At 39.9% G+C, this 13264-nt stretch overlaps 1 protein-coding gene and 2 long non-coding RNA genes across 3 annotated transcripts in view; all 3 read right to left on the reverse strand.

The window, feature by feature from the left end:
* The window catches only part of LOC116220169 (putative uncharacterized protein DDB_G0268364), a gene marked incomplete at its 3' end in the record, with an annotated part of 5135 nt that extends 4059 nt beyond the window's left edge, over positions 1–1076 (reverse strand). Inside the window, exons 1-2 of the mRNA XM_042707506.1 lie at positions 601–1076; positions 245–363 (exon numbers count right to left, since the gene is read on the reverse strand). Of these exons, the coding sequence (XP_042563440.1) occupies positions 245–363; positions 601–991 (510 nt within the window). The remainder of the gene's footprint in view (positions 1–244; positions 364–600) is intronic.
* A 611-nt stretch (positions 1077–1687) lies between these two features.
* On the reverse strand, positions 1688–7418 carry LOC116220187. Its single transcript, XR_004163478.2, has 3 exons — positions 7287–7418; positions 6318–6321; positions 1688–2078 (listed from the first exon to the last, which is right to left on the reverse strand). It is a non-coding gene; the product is annotated as an uncharacterized LOC116220187 (long non-coding RNA).
* On the reverse strand, positions 2664–6229 carry LOC116220186. The gene is made up of 5 exons (XR_004163477.2): positions 6112–6229; positions 5544–5591; positions 5037–5090; positions 4394–4429; positions 2664–2920 (listed from the first exon to the last, which is right to left on the reverse strand). It is a non-coding gene; the product is annotated as an uncharacterized LOC116220186 (long non-coding RNA).
* Positions 7419–13264: the final 5846 nt, after the last annotated feature.

Here is a 13264-nt window from a genome sequence, read left to right on the forward strand (position 1 = left end):
TTTTGTAAGCTACCTTTTTAGTATGTGTGAATTTAATATTTAGGGCACCCCAATGGTCAGCAGCAGATCCAACAACAAGCTTACATGGATTATTATTATTATTATTATTATTCGTTTTTAAACTTCCATAGCTGGTAGAAAAAATGCAAATGCACTATGGGTGACATGAACACATTTACTCAAACACCTTTTGTATTAAAGTCACTTTCTAGTGACTCCTATAATTAAAAATGACAACGCCTACCTGATTTATAACATCACAACCATCATAGGGGATGAGAAACACAAGGCCCAGTACATTCCTGTACACAGAGTAGCCACAGTCCTGCGGCAGCTGGTTTAGCTTAAGCGGTGTTCCTCCTGCTGACAAAAAGACACCAAGTCCTCAGGTTCTCTCCCAGAGTTTACAATGATCCAACCCCACACACAAGGAAGGAACAGAAAAGGTTAGTCTGCTGAATCTGGCAAGCCTTTGCATTAGTCAGTGAGTAGCTGATAACAGCAAGGCCCTGGTGAGTTGTTGAAAATATATTTCAGCACCAAAAACGAGCAGTCGGCTGAACCCCAATATTTTAAAACTATGCACTATAAGCCCTTTACCTCTGTCTAGCTGAAGTGAAGAGGATCCTGGGCCTTGTGCCGAGAACTTCATGAGGTCCTCAGTACATAACACAATTGGTCGCATACTAGCCCAGGCTGCCTTAGAAGAACTGGAGTCATTAATGACACCTTGTCCTCCAACCAGCCCAGCAGCGTCGGCTTGAATGGTAAAGCCATCCTCATTTTTCACTGGGCCAAAATCAGGAATATCTCTGCCGAACATAATGGTACCCACTCGAACATCATCGTTTTTTCCCTCTCGGTGTCTCTCTTGTCTTCGCATGATTTCGAGGCTTACACAGCATATTTGGCTGAAACAAAGAAAGCCAAGACAGAAAAGTAAAACAACATCCCTGTTTGGTTTAAGCCTCATTTTAGAATTGTCTTTCATAAACAGGGAGCTGCCCAAACGCTTGTCTCGCGGCCCTTTCAGTTGGGTATAAATACAATACGAGTTAACATAAATTGACGTCAGACAAACGACATCGCTTAACTCCTTGTCAGTTTATCAGACGACGCAGCTGGTCTTACTTACCAATTTCATTGAGTTAACAGTTGAACAGGACAAATTAGACGCCAGCCCAATGATAACTCAGTCACATCAACTATTCAATCAGTTTCACTGGATAATCTCAGGCCCTAAACGAGGCCCGTGTCATCAATTAGGGTGACCAGACGTCCTCTTTTCCCCGGACATGTCCTCTTTTCGAATCCTAAAAAATGTGTCCGGCAGGGATTCCAAAAACGTCTGGGATTTTGCTCCGTCAGATATTTGTGTTTCTCTGGGTCTTTCACAAACTAGTTATTACGCCCTTACAAGTTTTGGAAATGGTATCTCCCTTACGTTGCACCTTCTTGCGCGAGCTCTGACTGTAGAGAGAACAGTCATTGGTCGACCGATCTCAGTGTTGCCAGATACACGATAATTATCCTCCAAATACGACCATTTTGAGCCTTTGGTACGATACTTCACCATTTCCAATCTGGCAACACTGAGCACCTTGCCGCATCTACTAGTTGCATTGTTTACAGCACATGACATCTGCAGCCATGCCGAAATGTAAATGTAAGTTCACGGACGAACTAAAAAAAAAATACCCATGTTTTCGCCTCAGCCGTGATGCTTCGGAAGCTGAGTGCATGACATGCAGAGCAGGCACTTACGTGTCGGTGGCAAATAAAAGTGGCAGCGATTTGGAAGCTCACGTGCACTCTGCAAAACACAAAACTGCAGCAAGAGGAGAGAGCTCATCGAGTAAAGTGACAGACTTTTTTGTGAGTAAAACAGACACTTCTGTTACGGCTGCAGAGGGTACCCTTGCTTTTCATACAATAAAGCATCACAACAGCTACAGATCAATGGACTGCACATCTGGTTTGCTAAGAAAGATTTTCCCAGATTCGGTGACAGCTCAAAAAATCTCAAGTGCTGAAGGGGATTCTGTGCACCCAGTAGGCTACAATTTCAAACACATGACCTACACTGTAAAAAAAAAATCCGTAAAAAAACGGTAAATTACTGGCAGCTACGGCTGCCAAACAAAAACCGTAAAATTAAAGTAAAACATCCTAATTCAAATAAAGTGTGAAAACACTATATTTACAGATATTTCCATTAAAGGATTTGCAGAGAAAGACTGTTATTTTAAAGATTTTCCCTCAATTAATACAATCAAACACTATTAATAAAGTGACAGCCCTAACAGTTCAGCAGAGAAAAACTGTTATTTTACAGATTCTTCCTAATTTATTACAAGCAAATACCTTTAATTAAGTGAGGGTACTAAAAGTATAGCAGAGAAACACTGTTATTTTACAATGTTTTCCTCGATATTTAAGATTAAAAACCTTTAATAAAGTGGCAGCCCTAACAGTTCAGCAGAGAAAAACTGTTATTTTACAGATTTTCCCTCATTTATTACAATGAAACACCTTCAATTAAGTGATGGTACTATACATTTAGCAGAGAAACTATGTAATTTTACAGATTGTTCCGACATTTTTATGATCAAACACATTCAATAAAATGTTGACACATGCTCAAGATTGTAAAATTATGGTTTTATTTTGGAAAACAAAAATAGAAACTCTAAAAGTACTGTATAAAATGGAATACAATTATTTCAAACCTTGACCTTGCAGTGTTTGTGTTTAGAGTTTATGTTTAAACAAAACAGATACATCTACAAGTTTAAAATTAAGTTAAGTAAAAAAAGCATGGCACAAAAGGTCAATTCATTTGTACCAGAAGTCGACAGTGCAACATAGCAGATAAAGAGCAATCCTCCTCCAAATTGTTAGCAGTCAGCTGGATCCATCCCTGCATGGTGCATCAGGGGGGAAAAGAGAAAAAAGGACATACAGTGTTAATCACTGAAAAGTTTTTAAAAAGTCTGATAACATTTTTGCCATTCCTAGCATAAACAAATTGTATTTACACTGAGTCCTAACTGGATACAAGCGTACGACTGTCGCGTAACATCGGACGCTCTCTGTCCACACTGAATCCGTCAAATTCACTTCTGTTACGTCATGTAAACTAACCACGTTACTATGACTTCATGTGCTACACAGCTTTCAACGCGAGAAAACACAGAAAACCAGGCAATCGAAGTGCTTGTAGTCACGTCGCTCGCGTCCCTTTGCTTGCGTTGCATCCAGTTAGGACTGGTTTTCTGTGTTTTCTCGTGTTGAAAACTCTGTAACACATGAAGTCATAGTAACGTGGTTAGTTTACATGATGTAACAGAAGTGAATTTGACGGATTCAGTGTGGACAGAGAGCGTCTGATGCGACACGACAGCCGGACGCTTGCATCCAATTACAAAACGGTGTTAGTCTCTACCAAAAAAAATTAAATGCCAATTGGTACATACAATAATTGTCTTGATGAGGTACTACGTGCATTCGTAAATTCTTAAAACCGTAATTCGTTTTGTGAAGGCTTGTATTTTGAGACGCAGGGTTGTACAGAAGGAAAAACTTTTCACAACTGGATGAGGTGAGACATGCCATCCTTACAGAGCTGCGTGGACCAGGGCAACTTTTCGGTTATCGGACCATGTGGCAAGTACTTCAGCAAAAACACAAGCTACGTGTTAAACGACACACAGTGATGAGATTGCTGAAGCAACTAAAACCACAAGAACATGCCGGAGGTTTGTGATGCGTACATATAACTCCATGGGTCCAAACTACATATGGCATGTAGATGGATACGATAAGCTGAAACTCTTTGGCTTGGCCCTCTTAGGATGTATAGACGGGTTTTCAAGAAGGATCATGTGGCTTGTTTGTGGGGCTAGTTGCCCTGGATGGCACGTCTCACCTCATCCAGTTGTGAAAAGTTTTTCCTTCTGTACAACCCTGCTTCTCTCAAACGTGACTTCAAAGTGCGTATTCTCATCCTGATGTTGTGATTGGTTGACAACATGTCAACTATCACGTCGTATGTATGCCCTGCACCAAAATAATTAAGTATCTAATAATTAATGTATCTTCGGGATACTTTCTACTTAGACAGTCCGTACAACTCTCGGTTGTTGAGTGTGTGCGCAAGTACTTATATTTTCTGAGTGGAAAGTTAATATCTGCGCGTGTGAAATAATATAATTTGCTCGTGGGCATGTTTTATGCGCTCACGACTTTTGACCCAAATCTGACGCCATACTTATACACAACCACAAGCTGTCACAAATTTCTACCTAGATAGCTTGAAAAAGACCACTGAAACGAGTTGGCAATGAACAAAAAATAGCTTTGGATACTGTACAGTATAGTTGAATATACTCACTACTCTGCAGCAGGGGACTTTCCATTCCCAAAACGTCTTGAGGGGAGGGAAAAAAAACACACAAAACAAAATTAAGAGACATGGGCATGCAAATTATTACTCATCAGCGGATATTATTTATTTAAAAAACAACAACATGCCAACAAGACACTTGTGCTAAGGTACTTAAGGGATTAATGAAGCTAGCTAACCTGACTATTTGTGTTACAGTGCCTACATACATCTACCCATGTAGCTATGTAACGGACTCTAACCAGCCCGCTACAATAATTATAAATAAAATGTCTCTGTGTGGTCAAAGATACATGCAGCGGGGTCATGGAAGTTATCTGTCATCAGTTTATTACACCTGCTGCAACACAGCAGTAATGGGCAATCACACACACGAGGGTAACACAATGCTGGTATCCCTTTAACAGACTTCCAAGCAAGGGCTAACAAATTAAATGTACGTAGGCTACCATAGGCTAACCACCGTTCCATACATTACAGCCTACCGTCTACAACACTAGTAGTAAAACACGATCGTATAGTGTATTAAATATTAGTGATAAAAATGCAACCATAGACATAAACATAGTACATGACAGATAAGTGACAGTTATAAGTATAAATATTCACAACACACTCAGGCTCAACATACCTGCAACACAGCAGTAATGGGCGATCACACACGAGGGTAACACAATGCTGGTATCTACAACAATGAATTAGCCAGTTAGCACCCACTTAATGGCTAGACAACATTTACAACTCGCACGTATTTAACGCCGCTAATTTGCATATTTAACCCAATGCAAATAGCGGAGGTGATAAACAACAATCTTATATCACAAAAAAAAAAACACATCATGGAAAACTTTGAAAAATACACAATACCAATTAATTTGGTTAACATTGTTACAGCTACACAGCAGTTATTTGTGTGGCAGGGACAACAATGCTACTGTAGCTAAAGCTAGCTTTTTAACTTTTTAAACATATAGCGCAAGACAAATTACAAGTATTTGACGGTGCCTTATTTTTGCAAGAATATATCGCGATTAGCATCTCACTTTAGCACACTAAATATTAGCTTAGATGATGAAACAGCACAAAAATAGAGGGTGCTACCCAGTACAATAGCTATCCAGGCTAACGTGCTATTTACCTTATGCTGGTTGTCCATTACTCATCGTTGGTAAAAGTGGGCAGTTGGCTTTGTAAAGGACATGAGGATAAGAACAAAGTTGTTAGGTTGTACATCATGGAAAACTTTGAAAAATACACAATACTAATTAATTTTGTTAATGGATGATTAAAGAAACCCAGACTTCCAAGCAAGGGAACGTCTTGAGGTGTGTCACACCAATTATCGCCCCATTAGCAACAACACTGAACCCAGTAGTGGAACCAACAAAAAATATATACATATATACAGAGATTTGGGGAAGTCCATAAAAGGCACTAAACTTCATTTTTTACATTGTTACAGCTACACAGCAGTTATTTGTGTGGCAGGGATAACAATGCTACTGTAGCTAAAGCTAGCTTTTTAACTTTTTAAACATATAGCTCTAGACAAATTACAAGTATTTGACGGTGCCTTATTTTTGCAAGAATATATCGCGATTAGCATCTCACTTTAACACACTAAATATTAGCTTATATGATGAAACAGCACAAAAATAGAGGGTGCTACCCAGTACAATAGCTATCCAGGCTAACGTGCTATTTACCTTATGCTGGTTGTCCGTTACTCATCGTTGGTCAAACTGGGCAGTTGGCTTTCGTAAAGGACATGAGGATAAGAACAAAGTTGTTAGGTTGTACTGTAGTACAGTACTGTCGAGTATACTACAGTAGTGTAACTCTACATAAATAGCAGGGGAAATGTTTTATGACCTGATAAGATCAAAATAAAAATCCATTTACTAAACAGAACCTGCCTGACTACTCCTCAGTGTCCATATTTAGGTTTTGTCTCCGTTGTCATCCCACGACTCAAATTTGTATTTAGCAGGAACATTTTAAATAATCTAGGCAGGTAGCCTAACACCCATTAGCAGTAGACCAACCAAGTAGTAGTGCGGAGTGCGAACTGTGTATGCTCCGTAACAACAGCACACCACTCAAACGGACCTATTTTCAAATTTGAGCGGCAAAAGGCGCGCAGTTGTCATTGGGCAGTTTCATGGATGACAGTCAGATAAACCAATCATGTTCAAAGCAACGCAGTGAGACAGCCAATATAAATTATTTTAGTAAGAATAAACATGTCACAATGTATGGTTATGTTGTATTCATACAAGGCTTACAAACCCACAGTAGTCATACCACATATATATTTCCACACTTAGTAAATTGTTTTGGCCCACAGAGAGGGGTGTCCCCTGGTCATTCCATTAGGTCTACCAGTTTATCAATCCATCAGTATCAGTCTGTTTTTACCTCAGAACTCCAACACACTGATCCATATGCAGTGTTTCCTCTACATTTAGCCTACTCAGCTGTGATAGATCATTATTAATATTAATAACATACACATAAAACTAGAGGGATTCACTGTAAATTGACATAGAAACATGCTAAATTGTTAGTATGTACATAAACCTTAATATAATGAGCTACATATTTAATTACAGCTAATCAGCGTAATTTTATTTACATTTGCATGTATTTTAGAAAAGCGGAAAAATTATGTATAAATAATACATTTATTTTCTGTAAAAAAAATAGAAATCAATGTAATTTGTCATTATTGGCATTATACTTAAAATAACAGTCGTGTTTTTAATTTATAGTTAATCTCCATAATTATACGTAGTTTTGTATATAATTTCACAAAACAGAAAACCACTGTAAAAATTTAGAGTTATTAACTGTAAAATTAGGTTTTTTTTTTACAGTGTACAAGGACTTTCATACCTATTTGATAGGTAATCGCCGACTCATGGGAAAGATTCAGTCTTCAGAGAAATATGCCCAACCACATGAGAAGGACTGAAAAGTGTCTTAATTTTCTTATTTTAATATGTGGCCATATAAAGAATGTATTATTTAGAATTTTGTATTTGTTATTATTATTGCTTTAATATGTGAGGAGGACTGAAAAGTGTCTTCATTTTCTTATTTTAATATGTGGCTATATAAAGTATTTATTATTTAGAATATTTTATTTGTTATCATTATTGCTTCAATATATGGACAAGACACATTAAAGAAGCGCTGGACTAAATGCCACAAAAAAGATTTGTTTTACATTTGCACTTTGCAGTTTTGTTAAAGTTCAATAAATGGATGTTCATATAGTCATTTTTGTCATTTCATTTGTGACATTTGTATGCATTCACATGGTCATGGTGCGGCATGCTATACACTTCATTTTCTTATTTTAATATGTGGCTATATAAAGTATTTATTATTTAGAATATTTGATTTGTTATCATTATTGCTTCAATATATGGACAAGACACAAAAAACAAAAAAAGATTTGTTTTACATTTGCACTTTGCAGTTTTGTTAAAGTTCAATAAATAGATGTTCATATAGTCATTTTTGTCATTTCATTTGTGACATTTGTATGCATTCACATGGTCATGGTGCGGCATGCTATACACTACCCCCCCCCCCCCGCCGCGACGAAGTGTCCTCTTTTTCACAAACTCAAATCTGGTCACCCTAGATAAAGGTCTCTGATTCGACGAATAGTCCAGTCGCGTTGAAATAAGAAACGATGTCATTGGTTAGGGCGCAAAATTTTGCGCCCCAGGATCGAACCTTCATCCGCCAATGAGAAGCTGTCCTTGCTCAAATGTTTCAGAAAAGTATGAGAGCTCCCATTGACTTCCATTTGGCCGGCGCCCCTCCAGGGAGGAGGGGCTTATCTCAGTGATAACGAATGGCAATATATTATATTTGGTCACATTTAAGTGGTTGTTGACAGGGGCTTACGGTCTCCCACACACATTTAACGCGTTAACACAGTACATTTCTTATTTTAATTGTTTGGTATATAATGTTTTTTGTTTTTTTTTCATCTCAAAATTTTAGGAGGGGCGGCGCCCTTGCGCCCTGTATTGACGCACCGCCACTGCTCCAGATACAGGCACTCTGGGTTTGCTGAGGCAGTGTCAACTGCCAAGGACCTTTGAGAGGCCATGAACATAGAGCCAAAACATACTTACGTTCAACAATGGGGCAGGAACGTCTAAGTGGTCTTGCTGTCATCAGCATCAATGGTGAAGTGGCTCAGAAGCTGTCATATGATGACCTAATTAGTGATTTTGCAGCGAAGAAATGCAGACGTGTGCCTCTATTGAGCCTCCCAAAACTGGTGGAAATGCTTGATCCATACAGAATAGCATTATGGCTCTCTCAAAAATTATGTCTTTGGTTTATTTTGATAACATTTGGTCAAAGAAGATTTTGCACTTTACTTGAATGTGTGTTTTAGCTGTTCTACATAGCCTACTGTGTTTACAAAGTAAGTAAAGTTGTGACTCTTCGTCCTCTAAATCTTTGTTTTATTTAAGAAGATTGACTATTCTTGTTTGTACTTATTGATGATTATTTAATGTAATTTATTCAAAGTAACATTGAATTTGGGAAAAACATGTCTGGTTTATTTTGATACAATTCTGTTTACTGAAGAAAAGTTTGCACTTTCAAATGTATAGTGTGTGTTGGCTATTCTACATAATATGTTTACAAAGTCAGCAAAGCTGTGAAGATTTTCTCAATACTTGAATGTGTGTGTTTTAGCTGTTCTACATAGTGTGTTTACAAAGTAAAGTAAAATTGTGTGAATTTTCTGCTTCTACATCTTTGCTTTATTGAAGAAAATTGCTTACTATACTTCTGCTTTTAAGTTTGTATTTATGGATGACTATTTCATTTCTACGAAGATTTTGCATATCCCAATACTTGTGTGTATGTATGTTTTGGCTGTTCTGTGTACTGTGTTTAAAAAGTAGATTTTCCTTTTTCGTTTTAATAAAATGTTAAACTGGCAAAAACAAAAGTTGTTTGCTCTGGGGGGCGGGGGGGGGGGGCATCATAAAGGAGTTATGCTTAGGGCACCAACATGGCTAGCAGCGGCACTGGGCACACGCCAGACTCCTGTTAAATCAAGTAAGAAACAAAAGCCCCCAACCAAGAACCCCGCTGGGGACAACACCTCAGTAGAATGGAGACTCACAAAGAAGCCCCGCCCAGGCTACTGTTTCAAGTGCGGCGAGGATGGCCACATGGCCCCGTCTTGCATTGATGAGCCAAATCCTGAACTAGTTGAAGGGAAGTTCAAACGAAAATGACAAGCATGGGAAGAACAGAACGAGCTGAAGTTAAACTAAAACCAGTCCTTGATGTGGGACTATCAGGGGCTGGAAGCCAACGTAAATGTCCCAAAGCCAAAACTCCGACTAAAGCTTCCATTCAGTCACACTCAACAGAAACCCAATCCCCCATTCCCCAGAGGTCTTATAGGCCAGAAATGCACAGCTACTGTCAAAGTGTCAGGAGTGAACTGCAACGGTCTTCTAGACACTGGGTCTCAAGTGACCACAATTTCAGCTTCATTCTATGAAAATCATCTATCTGAGTACCCCATTCAACCACTAGATGGCCTGGATGTTGAGGGTGCTAAACGTTCCATACTTGGCCTGAAATTCCCCAAGAACTTTGTTGCAAATGAACCTGAAGTGTCCACTTTAACACTTGTGAATCCAGATATACGCAGTAGCTGCGATGTACCTGTACTCATTGGGACGAATGCCCTCGACGTCTTGTATGATGAACATTGTCACGGGCAGGATCCCAATAACCTGTCGTCTGTCCAGTCCACGGCTACAGACAGATTATCAGAACACTCAAGCTCAGGAGAAATGCAAGCTCCACAGGGAGGATTGGCTTAATGACTCTCAAGAGGGAAGTGCCACAAGTTATACCAGCTCAAGAAAGAGTCCTTCTAGAAGGTTTTGTCAAAGCTAACATCGCCAGTGAGTGTGCGGTCATTGAACAGCCAACAATATCCGCCCTTCCTGGAGGAATTATTGTGGAGTGCTGCCTTGTCACTTTGCCCGAAACAACACCCTCATAAGCTACACGTGTGGGTTAGAAATTAAGCTGAACACGACATAACACTCCCCTCCCACTGTATCATTGCCTAATTATCTTCTCCTGATGCGATCCACGAAAACTTGTCTGCCTCACATAAAGACACTGACAATGTGAAACGCTGTGCTGTCACCGCTCAGTCTGCCAGTGAACCCAGAGATTCTGATCTCACGTTTGACTTTGCTGATTCTTCTCTCACTCAAGAGTCTACAGGGTGCTATTGCATGTTTACGGTCTTTATTCTGGACAGAAATGGCAGATTCTACATTTTAAAATAGATGTCAGGGATCAACCATATTAGCTTGCTCATTTACAAGTGCGATAGGTAATCTTCATTTAGCCTAGTATAGGGTAATTCACCAATAACGAACTGTCTTAATAATCAGAATTGCAAGTGATTCTGATTATTAAGACAGTTAATTATGGGTGAATTACCCTTTACTAGGCTAAATGAAGATTACCTATCGCACTTGTAAATGAGCAAGCTAATATGGTTATAATGACATAATTACTACAGTTTACCATTCACTATTAGCTCACTGTAAAGAGCATGACGAAGTAGACGAAACCGTAAACGAGACACACAACGCTGGTTTGTCATGAAATTAAATGTATGATTTTATGAGCCCAATTATGACAGCTGCTGGCACAGTACAATACGTGACGTAATTTCGCCCGTGTTGCTGTTGTGACGTCATGTTTGGAGTTATACTGGAGTTACTAGAGTTCGACACCATTGCGAACACCAAACCAGAACAGTGGATGGTCAAATGCCCACTAAACATACTTTCCTTGAGCCAAAATGCAAGCCCGACCAACGCTAAGCGTTATTGATATATCGGAAAACCGGTATGGCGACACGCCTCTTACTATACTGACTGTTCTGAGGAAAATTGGCGATTCCGAATTGTCAAGAGCACAACAGGTAGATTTCGTGCAGTATGTACATGTAGCTTGTAACTGACAGTTTTAATTTTGTAATCGTTCGGGAGCCGAAAATGTTAATTAAGTGCACTTAATGTTAATTTTTCCATATTGCCTGCTTGAGTGAAAACGTTTTTGTCCCAGTCTTGTGTTGCCTATGGTCATAAGTAATTTGTTATTTGCCTACTGGGACACGCTGTGTAGTTTGTATAGCCCTTATCCTTTTATATGGCAACTGTATCTTGCTATGTGGAATGATCCTTTGGTAATGTTGGCATCCAGTTCTTAGCAGAAGAGGTGGGGGTTGTCCTGGCCAGAGTAAACACGACGTTGTATGGCTATCGCTTGGCAAATACTGTATTAGAAGAGGAAAATGGGAAAATTGTGCCCTCATCTGATCCAAATGAGAGAGAAAGGCGCAATGAGACGCTTGCTGATATTGAGAATATCCTGATGTCGACCCTTGAGAGGAAGAGTGACTTAACCATTGTCTTGGAGTGTCTCGAAAGCATGCGTAAGTTATAGTTAGAGAAAGTTTATGTTACCAGGTTGGTTGATACAAGTCTTACCTTCCTTATGTTTTTTTTCCAGATGAAGACTTGAATGGGTTGGAGGTGGATAAGGATTTAATTGAGGTTAATAACATCACAAGAGCATGGGTAGCATTGCAGGATACAACGATCCGGAGGTCCCTGTCAAGTATTGAGACTGGTGTCATGCGTCTCCACAAGCTTTGCAACCTTATTTTTAGCGGGAATAGACAGAAGACCGCAAAAGAGAAGCATGCAGGTATATAAGGTTTTTGTGCAAATGATTACCCTGTCTATTACTGTCCCCCTCCTCAGTTTTCATTTTCTCATAAATTCAGGCAGGAAGGCAGGTGATACTTGGTGTTGGTGGAGGGAGAGCCGTGTGAGTGCTCACATGGTGCTAAAAATCCAGGCGCTCCAGCCTCCCTCAACTGAGCAGTTGCTAAATGATACCCAGTCGGGTCCCCAGGCTGCCACAAACCTTTCCTTCATGCTGAAAGACATGGCCAAAGCATATGCTTCCAACAAAGCCATGAGCATGGCTTTCCAGTTTGCACAGACTGGTTTAAGTAACCTCAGTGATGCCCTAAAAGAACGGTCACAAGAGGTTCAAGCTCTCCAGAATGAGGTGGACAGGCTGCAGTCCCAGGACACACTGGCTGAAGTGGATCAAATGCTTAAGAAGCTCAACATGGCAAATACACAGATAACCCAACTGACACATGAAAACAACACTCTTAAAGGAAACAATGCGCAGCTCCTCAAACAGATTGAGGGACTGCAGGACCAAGCCTTTGATGAAAAATATTTTGTGGATCCCCAGGTCATTGCACCAACTCCAAAACAAGCCAAGCCTGAGCAACTAAGCAAGTCTGAGCAACCAAGCAAGCCTGAGCAACCAAGCAAGCCTAAGCAACTAAGCAAGCCTGAGCAACCAAGCAAGCCTGAGCAACCAAGCAAGCCTGAGCAACTAAGCAAGCCTGAGCAACTAAGCAAGCCTGAGGAACTAAGCAAGTATGAGCAACCAAGCCAGCCTGAGCGCAAGATGCTTAAACAGGAAAAAGAGAAGCCAACAAAGGTGACTCAGATCATTTATGTTGAGAAGAAAATAAGTGAGAACTGTGATGAGCCAGTAGCTAGCCCAGTGGATGTATCTAGGGAAGAGTCGCCAGTGCCAGAGAAGGTCAGTGTCTTTGCAGAGGTAGAAAAGGAGAGCAGAAATCTGTTGAGTACCTTCCAGGTCTATGTCTCTGACCTCAAAGAATCCTTTGAGAATAATATGCCAGATCAAATGGAAAAAATGGGCCTGGATCCCCATAAG

This window comes from Clupea harengus, chromosome 4 (assembly GCF_900700415.2).
Source record: "Clupea harengus chromosome 4, Ch_v2.0.2, whole genome shotgun sequence".
NCBI classification, from domain to species: Eukaryota; Metazoa; Chordata; class Actinopteri; order Clupeiformes; family Clupeidae; genus Clupea; species Clupea harengus.